General features: G+C 47.7%; 2 protein-coding genes across 10 annotated transcripts in view; both read right to left on the bottom strand.

Moving 5' to 3' along the window:
• CSRNP2 (cysteine and serine rich nuclear protein 2) overlaps positions 1–3,870 on the bottom strand; it is a 29,357-nt gene extending 25,487 nt beyond the window's left edge. For all 3 annotated transcript variants that reach the window (XR_012155773.2, XR_012155772.2, XM_073319400.2), the window contains exon 1: positions 3,685–3,870. The gene's annotated coding sequence lies outside the window, so the exon portion shown is untranslated. The remainder of the gene's footprint in view (positions 1–3,684) is intronic.
• A 2,402-nt stretch (positions 3,871–6,272) lies between these two features.
• Positions 6,273–18,301, bottom strand: part of TFCP2 (transcription factor CP2) — a 40,117-nt gene continuing 28,088 nt past the window's right edge. For 3 of the 7 annotated variants that reach the window (XM_073319392.2, XM_073319396.2, XM_073319399.2), the window contains 9 exons: positions 17,394–17,546; positions 16,630–16,718; positions 15,964–16,042; positions 14,988–15,081; positions 14,660–14,750; positions 12,140–12,243; positions 10,871–11,013; positions 9,139–9,190; positions 6,273–8,955 (listed from right to left, as the gene is read on the bottom strand). In XM_073319392.2, the coding sequence (XP_073175493.1) occupies positions 8,918–8,955; positions 9,139–9,190; positions 10,871–11,013; positions 12,140–12,243; positions 14,660–14,750; positions 14,988–15,081; positions 15,964–16,042; positions 16,630–16,718; positions 17,394–17,546 (843 nt within the window). In that variant the 3' untranslated portion in view covers positions 6,273–8,917. The remainder of the gene's footprint in view (positions 8,956–9,138; positions 9,191–10,870; positions 11,014–12,139; positions 12,244–14,659; positions 14,751–14,987; positions 15,082–15,963; positions 16,043–16,629; positions 16,719–17,393; positions 17,547–18,301) is intronic. The other 4 variants (XM_073319397.2, XM_073319395.2, XM_073319393.2 and 1 more) reach the window with 3 other exon arrangements.

Below are 18,301 nucleotides of genomic sequence, written 5' to 3' on the forward strand. Positions count from 1 at the left end.
GCTGTGGGCTAATCTCACCCAAGATCTCAGACTACGATCTCACTTGTTACCAATTATGCAGCAGGAATAACATTGCCCAGAATGACACGGCACCATCACTGCAGAGCAACACACCCCACTGATGTAAGGTGATGTCAGAGAGAGAACAGTGAAACATGCTGAGGGTCTGGGAAAGAGCCGTAAATACCTACTACTCGACATCTAGAGACCTCCACAAACACCAGGGAAAGCCACAAAGCAACACCTACACTAGAGCAGCCCTTACTACAGCTGCTCTCACTGGCCAGGTGTCAGTAGATGCATTAGATATAAAACGAACAATTCTATACCTGTGCCAGCATGCAGAGTAGTCGATATTCTAAACTGTTTCAGAATAAATGTAAAGTAGCTTGCTTCGGCGAATGCCAGACAAGTGTGTGTGGTCTACACATCTCCAGCACACCAGGGAGTCTAGATTATACAACACTCCAAGGCACAATACCGAACACAACAAACACCATGAAATGATTATAATGCCAGAGAAGAAATAGCAACCACAAAGAATCTAACCCGATGTCGACCATTCCTCCTAAAGGCAAGTGAAGCACCCCACCCCTTTTACAAGGGCATGCATCCTAATAAGAAGCCTGTGGAATGTATTTGATATACACATGGTAAAGGGATTTGCATTGGGTTTGATTGAGGGAACTGCTTCATGAAGTACAATCATCAACTTCTATTTCACTAGCTAGGGCTAGAACAGTGTGTTTGGTAACCATTTCAACTGGGGGAGGCGAGGAGGAATAAAGCATGAAAAGCTCTGCGCAGGTTCCAGAAGTTGAGAGTATCAAACTAGAGGCTGGCAACAAGAATGTGAATAACCAGTAAGGTTCCCATCACCATCTGATTGGATGCATATCCATGAGTTTCACCTCTAAAGTGTAGTGAGAGCAGAGAGAACCCAGTCAAGACCTCAAATAGCTTCTATATAGCTGACTAGGGCAGTGTCATCAAAAACCCATGTCAGCAAGCCACAGAATATAGGTTAATTACACACCAGATTAGAGACTTGCCACTGTGATGGGACAACCCCTAAGAAAATGCACAAAGTGACAGCTTCCTGGTAAATGTCAAGAGTTCAGCAGTTATTGCCCAGGCTGTTTCCACGGTAAACATCTGATGAAGTGAGCTGTAGCTCACGAAAGCTCATGCTCAAATAAATTGGTTAGTCTCTAAGGTGCCACAAGCACTCCTTTTCTTTTTGCGAATACAGACTAACACGGCTGTTCCTCTGAAACCAGTAAGGATTTCCCACTGGGTTCAGCTATCATCCTTTGTCAGCCATTCAGATTTGTGGCTATTTTATTTCACACACAATGCTCTAACTCTAGTAGGGCTGACATGCCAGAGATCAGGGCTCAGTCTGTCTGTTCATTAAAACAACAGGTGAGCCACAAGATTCACATCAGATCATGGAAGATACAGACCCTCCATTCTCCACCAGTGGTAGCAATGGTGAAAGTTATAGCATACTCAAGAGACATGTTTATTTATATTCACCACTGTATCAAAATGACAGTGGTAGAAATACCTGTCCCACATCTACACTACAGCTTATATGGTTGCTACCACCAGAGGTAAACATAGCCTGAATTTTCCTAGTGTAGATGCACCCTAAAATACTATCTTTCACAAACGCTACAGCTAGACAAACCTTTTAAAGCTCTTACCGAACCTCCTCTGCACAGCTAAGCTCATCTGCAAAAAGTGCAACCCCAATACATGCTGATGCTCATAGAGGCCCGTTTAATATCAGAATCAGGCCTTTAAGGCTTGATCAGCCCCAAGTCACCAATGGTGACTTGATGGGCATCAAGGTCATGTTCCAAAGACTTTGATGATATTAGGGTTACTGCTGGATAACATGATAGGGAAATCCATACTCATCCATGACCTTCTTTCCAGCCAAGCTTCAAACAGGACAGGCGTAAGGTCACAGAGTCAGAAACTGCGCTAGCTCTGCTTGGCTTTACTGATGTTTTCCTCACCTGGTTTAAAAGGGAAAGATTTCACACTCAGACAGAGGTGGAAAGAGTAGCGTGAAGCTGAGGGGGCAGCTCGCCCCTGATAATGTCAGTAAGAAGGAAAGAGGGGGCACATGGAGGTTACCATGGCTCTGCAAGACTCCAGCAGGGCCAGCTCTATCCCCTCTGTGACCTTAACTCCTACTATAAATGGGGGTGGGGGAGGGGAGCATGCTATGCCACACTGACCCCTTGGCCTGGATGCCTGTGAGGAAACATGCTTTCCAGCACCTCCTACAAGAGAATGGGTCCATCACATCACCAAGAGCCCGTTGTGGGATGCTTTAATACCTCCAACCTCCTTCCCTGAGGGGGGAAAGTCACAACCTTCCATCCATCCTGCCCCTCCCCCCTATATCCCCCCCCCACAATGTCTCTAGTAAGGCTGGGCCAGGGAATGCTCCACAATAACCCCTACAGCTCATCGCTCCCAGCTCCCAACTCAAGCAGCATAACCCAAATGTCCTCCCCCCCCCAAAAGCCCCCCACTGCAACCCTCAGCACAACACCCCATCCAAGGAGAGGCGCTGCCTCACCTGCCCCTCCAGATACGTTCCCCACAGCCCCACATTTCCCCTCCAGTGGTAATCCCATAAGACAGCCCCCCCCCATGAACATTCAGCGGTGAAGGGGATGGTCTACCTGCCCCCCTCCCATCCCAGGCAGAGGGGACGCCCCCCATTATGCAGCCCCCATACCAACACCCAAGGGAGCAGGGTTACCCCACCTATCCTCCAACACTATTTGACCACCCCACCCGAGGGGGAGCGGATGCCCTTTCTGCCCCCCCCAATACGCCTCCCCACCCACGTGGAAAATGCCCCAATCCCGCCCAGGAGATGTGAGGAGACCCCCCCAGGAGACTGAGGGGAGGAGACCCCCCATATTCGCCCCCCCCCGGAGACGTGAGGGAAAGAACCCCCCCAATGAGACTGAGGGAAAGAGCCCCCCAATATTCACCCCCCAATGAGACTGAGGGAAAGAGCCCCGCAATATTCGCCCCTCCCCCCCCACCGGAGACGTGAGGGAAAGAGCCCCCCCCAGAGATGTGAGAAACCCCCCCCAGAGACTGAGGGAAAGAGCCCCCCAATATTCGCCCCCCTAATGAGACTGAGGGCAAGAGCCCCCCAATATTCGCCCCTCCCCCCCGCCGGAGACGTGAGGGCAAGAGCCCCCCTATATTCGCCCCCCTAATGAGACTGAGGGAAAGAGCCCCCCAATATTCGCCCCCCTAATGAGACTGAGGGAAAGAGCCCCCCAATATTCGCCCCTCCCCCCCGCCGGAGACGTGAGGGAAAGAGCCCCCCCGGAGATGTGAGAACCCCCCCATGAGACTGAGGGAAAGAGCCCCCCTATATTCGCCCCCTAATGAGACTGAGGGAAAGAGCCCCCCAATATTTGCCCCTCCCCCCGCCGGAGACGTGAGGGCAAGAGCCCCCCTATATTCGCCCCCCTAATGAGACTGAGGGAAAGAGCCCCCCAATATTCGCCCCTCCCCCCCGCCGGAGACGTGAGGGCAAGAGCCTCCATGCTCCACCCGCCCCCAGTAGGAGTCAAGGGGGCCCCCAGTCGCCTCCCCCCCCCCCGGGCGGGAAGCGGCGACTGCCCCCGCGTCACTCACCGGCTGCGGGTCCCTCCCCGCCGCTCCCTCCTCCCCGCCGCGCGGGCCGGGGCTGCAGGGCGAGGCCCGGGCTCCCGGGCGGTTCCGCGCCACGGGGAGCGGGGGGGAGGGTCCGGCCGGGCGGAGCGGGGCGGAGGCGGCTCGGCGCTCTCGGGCTCTAACCGGACACACCCGCCCCGGCTCGGCTCGGCGATAACAATGGGGCTGCCGGCGCAGCGCCTCCCCTTATATAGCCCGGAGCACGTGACCTTCTCCCCCGCCCGCGCAGCCTGGGAAACGGAGTCCTGAGAGCCCTGCTCGCGCAATGGCCGCTGGGAAATGGAGTCCGGAAGGAGGAGCTTGCGAGGAGGTGTAGGCCAATGCTTAGCCCTCAAGCAAGGGGGATAAGCCTGGGAGACAGAAGGCTTCCCAGCTGTAAGGGAAAATCAGGTTTCCCAGCTGCCTTGGGAAGAACACACTATTGCACCTGCTGGGTAAAAAACCAAGCTGGCCAGTGAGGAGCTTGGGGGAAGAGATGCCTTTTGTAAAAGAGCCACCGCTGCTTTTTGCCTTCTGCTAGTGGAGCCCTGAGAGGAACAGGGTCAGGCTTTTCTCCAGTTGCTCCACGGCTAGGAGCTTTGGGTTGTTTTGTTTGTTTAAAAAGCAAAAGCGAGACGCATAAGCTTTTCTAAAAGTAAACGGTCACATTCATAACACACACACAGCTGCAGTTTTAACATCACATAGTGTGAAAGTTTGCAACACAGAGCAGGTCCTAGGGAGGACTAAGGTGAAGCTTTTGCTATTCCACACATTTAAAGTATCAAAAGGGCAGGCAACAAGGGAGGAATTTGGGCAAAAACTAACCCACCAAATATACACTACCTCTGCTGCCCCTCCCCCCCCCACTACCTGCTTTGTGTCCTTGAGTACTCATCTTCTGCATCACACAGCTCTTTGTTTGCCTGCAGAAAGAGCTTGCACGGACAGCTGCTAGGAATAAGGCTGGTGTGGTCTCCAGCACTGCAAAATGAATTCCCTTTATTGCAAAGGTTTTTAGCTTTGCTTTAATATTATTACTCACCCTTCAATTACAAAGAGTACAAATGTTGAGTAATGTAATATCCTGGATCACCACTGGATGGAGTATGTGCAATAAAGATGCATTTAGCAGAAGGGTCCTTGGAGCCTCTGTGCATTTTCAGTCATTGAGGTCTCCAGGATGGAAACGATTTTCTCATGTACAGCAATCGCCAAGCCTTACAGATCATTAAACATAATCTTTACAGTTTAAACCCCAAGGCAATTATGAACCAGTTACAAAAAGAAAGAAGAATTGAGAAACAACAGCTGGATTAGCCAGATCTAAGGAAGAGAAAGTTTGAAATTTCAAACAGTAACTCCACAAAACTTTTAAGCGTAAACCTCATAGTGATGATGGAATCAGTCCACCCATTGAAGAGTTCTAACAAGACCAGCAAAAATCAACTTAGAAAGATAGATAAGAGGACTCCCAGTTAACAAATCCCCAGATCGGCACTTACACTAAGATAAGCCACCACCATATGTTATCAACAGAACTCCAGGTTGGATTGTTAGTAAGGGTAGTAATGGGATAAGTGCAATGTCCGCAGTGAAGAAGCCCAACTGCTGAGCTCTGGGTGTAAACAGCTCCAGATGGAAGAAATAAGGTGGCCAGAAGTGGAATTACAGAGGAGTCTAGACAAGAGATTAGAAAGGCCAGAACCAGCAGGAACAGGCAAAACCACCTTATTTTAGAAATAGTGAGCAGCTGCAGCCTGATGTAGGGGGTCAAAGGGCAACTGAGTCAAAAAGCAGTTGGAAAATCCAAGCCCCAGACTAGCTAAAAATCAAGCAAGAAGCAGTTTATAGAGTACAGAAAGCTTTCCAACAGATTTCAATTCTCATGTTAAATTCAGTTTCTTTTCAATCCACAGCTTTATATGGGGCAAGTTTCAATTACTGGCCGTTCACTTAACATCTACTGTATTCTGTCCCCAGGGATCCTGTTTCCAGCTCTGCTTGTTAAGTACACTACTAATGCTTGCTCTGAAAAGGGCAGGCAGAAAGACAACATGCAGCACTGTTTTCCATCCAGTAGGAATCGGTCTGAAAGGTGCTGTATGAAAACTTTTCACAATATAAATGTGAAGTGCAATTAGACAGGACCCAGGAGGCAAGCAAGAGCCCAGTTTCAATTAAGGCATTTTCTACACAGCCTGCCATCAGCTTTTTCCACATATTCAATAACTTTGTCACTTACCTCGACCAGCTGATGATGGGAATGGAACTACCAAACAATTGTTGTTCTAAAAATCCAAATTTGGGCATCAATTCAAAGGGAGAGTCTTCGTCTCCATTACATTAGATAATAAGGAAGTCAAGTGATTTCTTTAGTGAAGCTGTTTAGGCAAAGCAGCAGTTGATCAAAAGGATTTCTGTTTCCCCTTTATTTTATCTTTTATTTCCAGTACTGGCCATTAAGTTTCAGGGGGAGGAGAGGTGAACCTCTGGCTGTTCTGCCCTCTAACCCTTCTCTGAGGGACTGTTTAATGAGCAGTTGTAGATCAACAACACAGACGCACAAGTAAGTTTATGTTTCCAAACAATGGATTCATTAAGAATCTGTACGCACCCAGAAACATGGATACAAAAAATTCAACAAGTCTGTCACTATTGTACATTTTCTATTACGCCTCTTGCATACTGAGAACCCGGCCCCCCCAGATTAAAATACAGGTATCTTCCCAATCTATTGCTGATGTAGTAAAACAGATACAAAAGGCCAGCTGCCAAAAGAATAGCACCTCTGTATGCAGAGTTCATAGTCCTGTCAATTCACCAATAGCGCACATGGTTCTTCAGCAGGGAAAGCAGGTGAAATCGCTCCAGCTTTTTCTAAGGCTTTTCTTGGCATCTTTAGCCCCATCAATTTAAGCGGCCGAGGCCTCCACGTTTATTAGGCGAAGATCCACGAAAGAACATAGAGCCACAGCAATTTCAGAGTGTTTATATCTCAGTTCAAGATTCAAATGTGACAACTTATGACACAAGCCATCAAAAAGCCAGGTAGAGGGACAAGGCAGGTTGCTGCCCACAAATCAGGCTGTGATACAAAGGGGCTTTCAGAGTCTTTTTAAGCAAAACCCAGGAAAAAACAACTGCTTTGGCACTGAAGCAAATTCAGCCCTGGGTAACAAAACTGGATAGAAGAGGCTGTCCTGAAGTCCTCTATTTATGCCCAGAACAGGTACAAAGCAGCACAGCACATTCCCACATTGTCCAGCAAAACATTACTCACCATCAACCCAGAGGGGCTATTTCTAGCTCTGGCTCACTCAGTTCTCCACCCACAATGATGCCAATGATATGGCATTGACAGGCCTTTGCTAGGGAACTGGGGGGCAAGGATTTCCATCACCTTTCACGCAGGGGCTACCAAGCGGCCATCAAATGGCCAACAACTCTTGCGCCGTCACGGAGTTATTTCATCATTTCAAATCCAATCTAGAGGTGAAAGGCTCTCAGACGCATCACTAAATAGCATCTACAGAAGCCCTCATCTTTGGGGGGCGGGGGGAGAGAGATTGGAATAGATACATAATGGTTGCCATCTTCAGGGCTTTCCAATGAATTGGAGGCAGAGGGGAGTTCATACACGTCCTCTTAGGGTTAGAAGAGGAGCATTCAGTATCTTACCAGCTGTTTAGAACTATGGAGATATGATTGTCAGACTGTCACATACACAGCCTTACTCCCCACCCCAGCTAGGCCTTTCCTGCTCCAACTCAGAACCTGGCATTTCCTGCCTTGTGTTGGTTACTGTCACAACCTAATCATTTGAACACAGCTGCTTTGTATTATGTTTCTTGTAAAAGTATTTCATGTATGTTTATAAAAACCATCTGTTTACCCAAGAACCTCACGTTCTGGGCAAATATAAATCCAGGCCTCGTTTTATTATAAGATGCTTTTTATTTAGGACATCTTCTTTCAGGCTATAATACCTGCTCTCGCAAAGAGGGGACGTGCTCAGGCATCTGGTTTAGAAAGCCGATTTTTTTTTTTTTTTTTTACACCCCCAAGAGACCCAACAGCTGCAGTCCTGGAAATCTGTATGGAGGCCCTTTTGTCGCCATGGCGTTTTCAGTAGCTTTAAGCACGGCCTGCAGGCTCTTGCTATGTAAATCTCTCTCCGTGCTGGTCCCATACCGTTCCAGCTCCAAAAGTGAGTTTCAGGCCAATGAGACATAAAAGTCAACATGCCAATAAAATGCCACCCATGTTTACACTGAAGGTACAGCCGAAGCTTTTCACTTCCCCTCCACCCCAAAGAATTTTAGTTCTTTAAAAAAAAAGAAATCATACAGGAAACAGACCATATCATCAGTTAGCTAGTTCATCAAATTTCATTTTTTGTCAAAGTCACGTGAGTTTTGAGAGTAAAGCCACATTTGTCCATATAGACGGTGACCTTATAAATCCATGAGACTGGAGTTAGTTCCTGACAGTCTTGACACTGACCTGGAGGACAGAACTACGATCAATCAGTCACTCTCTCTCTCTCTCTCTCTCTCACACACACACACACACAGGAACTAAACCAACAAGGATTGTGAGAATGAGAATAACACCTTTACAATGCAGCTGTCCGACAACATCAAGGAGAAGCTTAAAAAATAATGCTTTCCCCCAGTTCCATCAGTGCAGTTGGAAGGTGTATTTTGGGGGGGCGGGGGGGTGTGGCGTGTTTGAGAGGTTGCCGTGTATGCCAGAGAGGTTGCTGGGTTGAGTTATTAGAACAGATGTTCACTTGCAAGTCTCCAGCACAACACAGGAGCCAACACACTTATCATTAAACCATACGCAGCTCCCAAGACACAAAGGCAAGTTTCTATCAATAGCGAAGGACAACACAGCCTGGCAAGTTTAGCCTCACATCTGCAACTACTTCCATTTTAAACTCCAGAGGTTAAGCAGTGCGCTAGCATCATCAGCAGGCTGCATGCCAGAAGAGCTACCGGGGCAGGGGTGGGGGGGAGGGAGGAAGGAAGGAGGGAAGGGGGGGGGGGGTCACCTGCCAGAAGGTACAGCGCAGTAACAACAAAGATCAGGATCTTTACAGAAGCCTCCCATGAATTTCTGATCTCTGCTTGCATCCTTGTGCAACAGGCGATGGGTCTTTGTGTGAGACGAGAAGTGGCTACGGGCTCTCTCCTAGTCCGGTTCCCTCTTATTTTAAGATGATGTGGTAGCTATCGTTGGTTTCAGCTGCAAAGAAAGCAGAGCAGCGTCAGACATCCCCAACCGCAAGGAGAGCAGCTGAAATTCAACATGCCTCTTTCTATACAAGAGTTCTCAAGACTGCCAAACAAGTGGTTGGGGGGGAAGGAAGACAAAGAGGAGAGGGGAGCACACACTGTTTATAAAGGCCCATTGAATGAATGCAGTTACCTTTCATTGTGTCCAGAACAAAACACGATTCGTCTTGGAAGTTCTGTATCATCTGAAAGAAGCCATAAGATCAGTTGAATCCATTAGTGAGTGTTTAAGTTTTGGACCGAGGCTCAATTTCATATAGGAATTAGTCAATCAATGGTGGAGTTAGTCATGGCCCACTGAAAGCGCTGGAAGCTATTCAGCCACACTACAGTGCTTTGGGATGTATAGAATGCACCACCTGGAATAATTATTCCTCCCTCCCACCCAATCAAACAAAAGAACAGATTTTAGGACTCCTGCCTCAGATATTGAAGCCCCTTCCCAAATCCTCAAATGTGAGAGAGCGAGCGAGAGCGCACAGTTCAGAGGGTGGCTGGCCCCTTAAGAAAAGATAGGCCCCCATCTTAACTTGCCTCCCTAGCTGTGGAAAAAGCCTACGGCAGAAGCCTAAGAAACTGCAGCCAGCACTCCCATTCGAGCGCCCTTCCCGCCCCAGTGACCAGCAGTGCCTCATTGTGTCCCACGTCCCTCTGTCCACACCTGGAGAGGCGAGACAAGCTGGTCGCAGATGGACTGAGGCTCATCTCCCCATTAGGGGCCAGACACCCTGTGACAGTCTGGTTATAATTAAGCGTTAGTAGCAATATTGTTACATCCCGTACGGGCAGTGTTTGATCAGGACGTTTGCATTTATTTTTAGATTCAAGGCAGAGGCTCTGTTTCCTGTGGCACGTTCCTGAAGTCAAGTCCCAGTAGCCAGCATAGAGGCTATTACTAAAAGCTTTGTTTGCCTTTCTAGAGGCCTCTCTGCAACCTTTCGGCAGGAGTCGCAGCACCTACCCCACCAGTTTGTGCCAGTACTAGATGAGTGGGCTGAGCAGGCGACAAGCCCCTCTGGGAGGCTGGACATCTCACTTCCCTTCTTCTCAAGCGGACTTGCAGCTGGACACACACATGCTGCAGCTAACTGCCTCTCCTAGCAGTTCAGTTGCACTGGGAAGTGAGGGTTATATGGATCCCACAGGAGTTAGAGAGACCTAGGCGATCATCCAGGACTTTGCCCATAGACAGAATGGCCAGATATTAGGTGAATTAGTGGGCCTGATTCTCATTTACACCACGGCTCCTTCCCAGCTCTCTAGCAATATAAAGGTGCCCAACTTTAAGGCTCCTTTACATTGCGTGAGTGGTACAAAAGGGGTCTTATTTACAGTAAGACTTGGGCCCCCTGCACACAAAGCAATCTGGGAAGCCCACTCTAAATGAGTAATTCCAACTTTCCCTTTAAAACAGACAACATTGGGTGGCTCAGATCTTAAGTGCCATGGCCTAAGCACAGAACTGGGAGCCCGGATTCCCTTGAGGGCCTTATTTGGGCCCTGATGCCAATTCTGTGGCCTTGGGCACAGTTTTGGCAACTGTAAAATGGGGATAATACCTGCCTCATGGGGCTGGGTGGTTCATGATTAACGTTTTGAAGCTGAGGAACACAACAAGTAGTACAGGTGAGAGCATAAACAACTGTAAAATCAAGCCCCTTGGGCTCCACAGACAGGCACGTAGGGCCCCTAAGCCGTTTACCTGGAAAGGGCTAATATTCAAACCACCCCTGTCCATTTGGAATCCTTAGCACGTTTCCCCATGTCAGAGATCACAGAACCAGACCAGGTTTGCAACAGACTTAAAGTAGTTGAGCCACCATGACTTGAAGATCCCTCCAGGCTAAGTGCCAAGAGGCACTTACCTCATCGCTGATCAGCACGTGTATTCCTGTAGGGCCTTGTTTGTAGATATGGCTGATCTGTCGGGCGGAGATACTGAAGAGCTGGGCTATTTTTTCTGTCAGTTCCACTGCAGTCAGCTCTTCCAGATAGATAGCATGATATACTGCAACAGGGACAAGAGCAATTACAGTTAGCTTCCAAATCATCTGTTGTGACGGAGTCTGAGCTGCCTGAATACTGTAAATATTATGGTAGTGCTTAAGCACCCCAGTCATGGAACAGGGCCCCACTGTGCTAGGTGCTGTATAAACAGAACGGAATGACACTTCTTACCCCAAAGAGCTTCCAGTCTCAGTACTAGTGGCCAAATGTGACCCCGCACCATTCCCAGCTATTTCCACTCCGCCAAAAGAAATCAAAGTGCAACTGACGAGCCCCCTTGGAATACCAATGCCATCGCCTAGGAGGGGACTAGGGGAAGCATACGGGTTATGGAGTCGTAACAAGAAGGGAGGACAGAGCCCACTGGCTTTGCAGTCTCCTCCCAGAACGCAGAAAGTGGACGTACTGGCATCAAGCCGCTCCAGAAAGTAGGTCAGTCAGTGTGTCTAGGCCACACTGGATTCTCACACGAGCTATAATTTATCAGCCCAGCACAGGCACTGTGCCAACAATGAGATGCCGCAGCCACAGTTTTAGTTGGGGAGGAAAAAACCAGCAGACTGGAACAATGGCAGGTCAGCACAGAGCCCTCCTTCCAACCCCACTCAACCTTCCCCCAAGTGCTGGCTGTGTGAGCCCTGTTGCCTTCAGGCTGATGCTGGGTTATCTTCCATGGAAGCCTTCCACCTTCTGGCAGCAAAAGAAAAGCAAGAATGATGAAGGCTAGCATAAGCAAGGGCAGCCGAAAATGGAGGCAAGCTTGCATAAGATTCTTGTATGCCTCTATGTGAGATTATGTGCATTATGGTAACGGCTGGAGGCACCAGCTGAGCCTGAAGTCCCATTTTACTAGGCACTGTACGCATATTGAGAGAATATCAAGCCCTAAAAAGCTTAAAATAGACAAACAGAGCATCAGCAGGGAAGGGACTTGCCCAAAGGGGAAGAACCAGGATTAGAACTCAGATCATCGGAGTCCCTGTCCCATTCTCTATCCACTGGACCATGTTGCTTCTCCTCTGAGATAACTGGTACCCTGTTTACTGCTTTTGTAGAGACCCCACAGCACTAAGCCATGAACGCAGCCTGTTAAGGGAGGAAGCACATCACCCCTTCTGGAAACTTACCAAAGAAAGTACTGTTTGCCAGCTCCCCATCCTCATGCTTCTGCTGGTCCCTCAGCTGCTGAGGCTCCTGGCACACGTAGATGGTCAGCCTGGGCCGTACCATCCTGTGGGAGGGAGGGTGGGACAGGTGAATACCACTGAGAGTTTACCATGAGCATGTTTCCAGTTTCCCTGATGCTCAGGTCCCATGCTCCTTGATGCAGAAGACCAGACACACAGGCCTGTCTTCAGGCAGAAATAAGAGGGAGATCACAGCAAGTTTTGTTTCATGGAGACAACACACACAAAAGGAGGCGGGGGTGGGGGCGGGGGGGAGGAATCAGGCAGCATTCAGACTGGGGGGGGGGGGGTGACAACTGGCTGCTAAGTATCCCATTCAGCCCTCCTAAGTGGGATTAATAGCAACTGAGAGTAGATGGGCTGGGGTTTAAACCAGGGGGACGCTAGGCTGCGGCAAGAACAGCGGAGAACACTGGCATAAGAAACAGATGAAGCTTGTCACAGCATTTTCTGAATTGAGTGACCTATGAGATGACTAATGTCTGGTCCCCCACCCCCATGCAAAGCTGCGACAACGTTTTAGTGCTATCTCACCAGTCATCAGAATTGGTACATTAATTCCCTGGAATGCTCACACTACCACCGACTCTTGCCGTCCCTTATCAGAAATCCAAGCTCTCCCAAAACACACACCGATATTAATACACTCCTGGTGGCTCTATGCTTATCTGCCTGGTTGCAATTCCTGCAACAGTTTCTCCCCTAGCTGATCCTCCATCTCAGGCACAGGGTGATTGGAACTGCAAGCTAATACCAGAGGCTTCACATGGAGATGCAAGGAAAGCTCCCTAACGGAGGAACTTGCCCACAAGAGAAGTTTCTTTTTACCCGTCACCTGAGGCCAGATTTTGCGACTGTCCAGCACTAATGATCCGGTCCAGATTTTCTAGAGAGCTCGGCTCTTATTCAGGCACCTCAACAAAGGTCTGGAGTCTCAGAATTGCTCAGCGCCCAATATGCAGAGCTCTTGAAAATCTGGACCCTTATTGGTTGGCCTTATGCTCTAAAAATATGACAAAGTATTTCTTAGGGCTGGTCTACACTACCACTTGAGCCAACGTAACTTACGTCGCTCAGGGCAGTGAAAAATGACACCCCCGAGCCTTTACATCGACCTAAGTGCTGTCCACACCAGCACTATGTCGGCGGGAGATGCTGTCCCGCTGATGTAGCTTCCGCCTTTTGCGGAGATACAGTAATTATGCCGACGGGAGAACGCTCTCCTGTCGGCCCACCGCCTCTTCTCCAGATGTGCTACAGAGGCACAGCTTCGTCAGTGCAGCTGCACCAATGTAGCGCAGTAGTGTAGACATGCCCTTAGAAGCATCTAATCCTCTTCTGAGCCCTGCTATGCTCTTGCCCTCGATGGTATTTTGTGGCAGAGAGTTCCAGGAGTTAATTTTCCAAAATGTATAACTATTTTCCATCAGCTATTATGCACTGGTTGCTTTGCAATGTCACCGAATGCCCTCAAGTTTTTATGTTACAAGGAGTGATAAGCATCCAGTTTAGCTTCTCTACTCCATAGGTTTTACTCACCTTGCATCCCCTTGTTGTCCTCTCTTAACAAAACCCAACCTTTCCTCACCTGGAAGCGACCCGTCTAATCATTTTCACTGCCTGTCTTTGGACCCCTTCTGTTTTTGTTCTATCCAGGGCAGACTGCTCAATGATACCCCAAAACTGATGCAAAGAACTCATCGAGTTCCTCTGGAACACTGTCATCATTCCTAATCCTTTCCTCCCCACTCATCCAGATGACCTACCAATTTTCTTGCAGGTTTCCTCTTTCTGTCACAAGCAATTCACAAGTGCCTAGATCTGAATTCTGGACCTTCTAGCTCCCAAGCATCAGCAGTAACTTAACTTTGGCTTTCAAGCTGCATTGTCTTTGCTTTTGCTGAACTGGATGATTATCACTCTAAGGCCAGATCCTGAAGGAGGATTTTGCTTTTAACTGTGCTAGGCTTTTCAACAAATCCATGGAATCCCTGGCTTTTTCCTGCAAGTTTTTGGAATAAGGTCAGCCCTGACATTTCTAACCTGCCACAACATTTTCCTGTCATGCCACAGAAGTCCTCCTTTGTCTTGGGTTTACGGAGGCACTAGGCATCATGACAGCAATGCACTGATGAGCCAGAGGCCCAGTCTACACTTAAGTTTTGCTGGATTAGTCTATCAGTCAGGGTTGCGATGAGGTGGGATTTGTGACCATCATAGCTAGGCTGGCAAGAGCCCTAATACAGATGTAGTTATATTGGTAAAAGAGTCCGTTTGCTGGGAGAAACTGCATCTCCATTATCATTGGGTTCCACTAAGACTACAGCTATACTGACAACCTTTTCTAGGGTCGATAAGGCCCAGAACTACAAGAGTGATAGAGAAGCAGACATCCCATGGCCATTGCTCTGTGGGGTATAAAAATCATCACTCATTCTCAGCTTTTACAAGTATACGCACCGTCCCTTTAATGCATTAAAGAGCCTGATGCCATCTGCAGGGCCACAGATCTGGATAACATCTTCCCTGGTTAGCTTCAGTAAGTCTGCACCTGGAATTTAAAACAAGGAGCCAACAGATCACCATGGGGGGGGGAAAAAAAAAAAAAAAAAAAAAAGAAGAGTAGGAATGGTTTATTTAAAGAAGATGGAGGTAAATTTCATACAACGCATCACAGCGGAGTTTGCACAGACTATAATACTGCCAGCAATTGATACCTCCTCAGGAGGGAATGCAGCAGGAGCCTATTGAGGCGAGGAATGAGCAGAGATGGGCTTTCATCACCAACCTGAGAAATTCGTGAAGAGCCGGGAGAACGTGGAAAAGCGGTTTCGATGCAGCCATTGCTGGGCTTCCTGAGGCGTTGTCGTTGGCAGAAGGTTCTGTGGCACGGGAACAAAATGGTTACTTTCCTTAGACTAGGTAACACACAAGCCACTTGCATTCAAAGTATAGCACAGGTCAGCTAGATTACTACTGTAATATGGTAACATCTAGGACCCCAAGGCATGGATCAGGGCTCTCTACAAACATAGAATGAAGATAGTCCTTATCCCAAAGAGCTTACAATTTCAGTATAAAACTAGAGACAGCAGGTAAAATACACAGACAGACTTGGGGGGCGGGGGGGCAGGTAAGAGGGCAGAAGCACCACAATGAGATAATGCTGGTCAGCAAAACAGAGCAGAGGTCACAGCATGCCAGCTGCTCAACCACTGTCAAAGTTTTTGTATGGCTTCAGAGAGTTTTCACTCTAGAGCCTCTCTCACCAAGTAGGAGCCATTGAGGAAGAAGTTATGGGCTTAATGTAGAAGTTACTTAGTGAGCTTCTTTGGCCGGTGTTTTTGAGGTCAGACTAGACGATAACAGCCCCTTCTGGCTTTAAAATGGTCTATGAAATTTATTCTCAAGGGAAGTCTGGACAGCCCAGAGACAGATGACTTGTCTACATGGGGAATTATTCTGGAATAACTATTCCTGATTAACATCTGGATGCTCTTATTCTGGAATCAGAGCGTTTTATTCCAAATTATCTGAAAGTGGATTAAATTAATTTGGAGTAAGAGTGTCCACAGATGGAGCTAACCAGGAATAGTTAAACCACTTTAAAGTTAAACCCTACCTTATTCCGGATTAACTTTCTTGTGTAGACAAGCCCAGAGACCCCATACTGCAGCATACCAGCAAGCTCCTGAACATAGACACCTAGAAACCCACAAACTTCCAACAGTAAATTTAGAAAATAGGATTAACACCATCCTTACCACAAGCATAAGATTTGAGGTGGGACTTACATCTGTGATTGGAGGAGGTGGCTCGGGTTGGTGATTTGGAGAGCCATTTCTAGATTTTGAGAAAGAACAACAAAAAAAAACACAACATGGTTGGAATCTGCTCTTCCCCACCTCCCAGTCTGATGCCTTTAAAATACACTGACAAAAGGTGTCACGTATTCTATTGCGAATCACGATTCACAATGACTGGCACCCAGTGTGTTTTAGAAAGTGGGCTCAGAAACCTGTAGGCATGGCTGGTTGCAAGTAGCAACGTGACCACGTCAATATCATTGCCAGGGAAATGAAATATCCCGCAGAACAACGAACGGCACTATGTGAGCAAATGGATATGCCAGGGGAAGGCTGATGGCGGAACGCAGACAGAACAGCTACACAAATGCACATTCAGTTCTCATTTCAGGGGCAAAGATGGCTGTACTTGTTAGTGATCAAAATGAGCAACAGTCTAGATCTCCAGGAGCTGCCATTTTTGCTGCCATTGGCGCTTTTTAAATAGGATGCTCTAGCTGCTGGTTCTCAAATGCTAGGAAATCATTTAGGATAAGGTCAACAGACAATTCAAATGTTTCCATCCCTCAGGGAAGTCAGAAGAGGATGACAGCCAGCCAAGCAGTTCTCACTGCCCACACTTACCCCTCACCAATGGAAAAGCTGCTGTGGGAGCTGTTAAAGCCAGGAGATGGTGCATTGTTGACGTAAGTGATCTCTGGCCACGGAGAACACTAGAAATGAAAAGCCAACTGTGAGATCCCCAGGAAAGTCACAGTATTGTTTTTAACTTTTACAAACAAACAGTTTCCTCTAGATTTAGCTTTAAGCTGGCTTCTATGAACTAGGGCAAAATTGTTATCTGCTCTGTTTAATGCAGACTATAGCAGTTGTCTGCAAAAGCAGCTTTACTCTGAAGAGCTAGTTTACTGCTGCATTACAATTTATAGGGGTAGTACAGACCCTGTGAAACACTGGACAGTCTTCAAATTACAATATTCAAAACAGTGAGCTCTTGGATTGGAGTCAGATCTCCTGGGCATTTTATATGTTTGCTTAATATTCTCCCACTGTGCCAGCTGCAGAGCGTGCACACACATCAAGCAGCCTGTTACTGAATTTAGAAATTGAGGAATACCCCAGAATTTACTCTAACCAGATCAAATACTCAAACTGTTCTACTGAAGCACTTCCCAAGGGATATAGAATCAGTTTAGCATGGGGGTCCAAAGAATGAGAGAGCTGCCTCTTATTGATAGGGTTAGCTATTTATCACACACACCATCTGGGCTCAAGAGCCGAACAATTTAATGACCCTTCAAGAGATGGAATGATATGGTCACCCGCAGCCAAGCTGATTTGCTAAGACACAGATTTCAGCAGCCAAATGCACCTCCAGGATGTTTTACCTCTGTGAGTATTGTGGTCTCATAGGAAGGCTGGTATTTCTCCTTCTCATGAGGAGTTCGTTTCTCCATTTTCTCTCGGTCCGTCTTCTGTTTTCGATCTGCTCCTTTGGGCTGGAAGTCCAACATTTTTATTAGATCACAAATGCCTGGCATCTTGGAAGGGAGTTAGCCAAATGCAGGAAGGAGAGTTAGATTCACACTGGCTGCACAAAGAGACAGATGGAAACTGGAACAGAATAGAAAAGCTGACAGAGAGCTTGGGAACCTTTCAAGTTACTGAGCTGGGGGACAGATTCCAAACTGCTGCCTTAGGGGAAGGTAGCCCGGCTGGTATGGACAGAGAATTAGAGAATAATGCTCTCTCTGTGACAGATCTTCGTATTACTAGTTGTTATCCCTACTAACCCGATCTGCCCTCCCCCAGGAAAAGATTTCAAAAGATCCTAACTAGAAAGTGAAAAATCTTTCAGAAAGTAATTAGGCACAGACCAGGATGCTATGCCACGCCAATGAGCTCTAACAGGGCAAAGACATGGGGGGGGTGTGGTGGCAGATTTGTTCTGGGTTAAGTCTGCTGCAGCATAAGGGAAAGAACCCTGGGTGGTGAATCAGACCACCTGGATTCTATTCCAAGCTCTGCCACTGGCCTGCTGGGCGACATTGGGCAAGTCACTTCACCATCCTATACCTCAGTTTCCCCATCTGTAAAATGGAATAATGGAACTGACCTGCTTTGTAAAGTGCTCTAAGACCTGATGAAAAGCACTAAAGAGTTAGGGATTATGATTTAGGGCTTCAGGGAGACTATTCCTTTAGGAGACTAGTAAGATTCCCCATTCCCCTTCTACCTCACCTCTGGAGAGATTTAAAGCTAGATTTGCAATTACTGTAGGGAATAATTCTGTGTT

Source organism: Lepidochelys kempii, chromosome 20 (genome assembly GCF_965140285.1).
Source record: "Lepidochelys kempii isolate rLepKem1 chromosome 20, rLepKem1.hap1, whole genome shotgun sequence".
Classification (NCBI taxonomy): Eukaryota; Metazoa; Chordata; order Testudines; family Cheloniidae; genus Lepidochelys; species Lepidochelys kempii.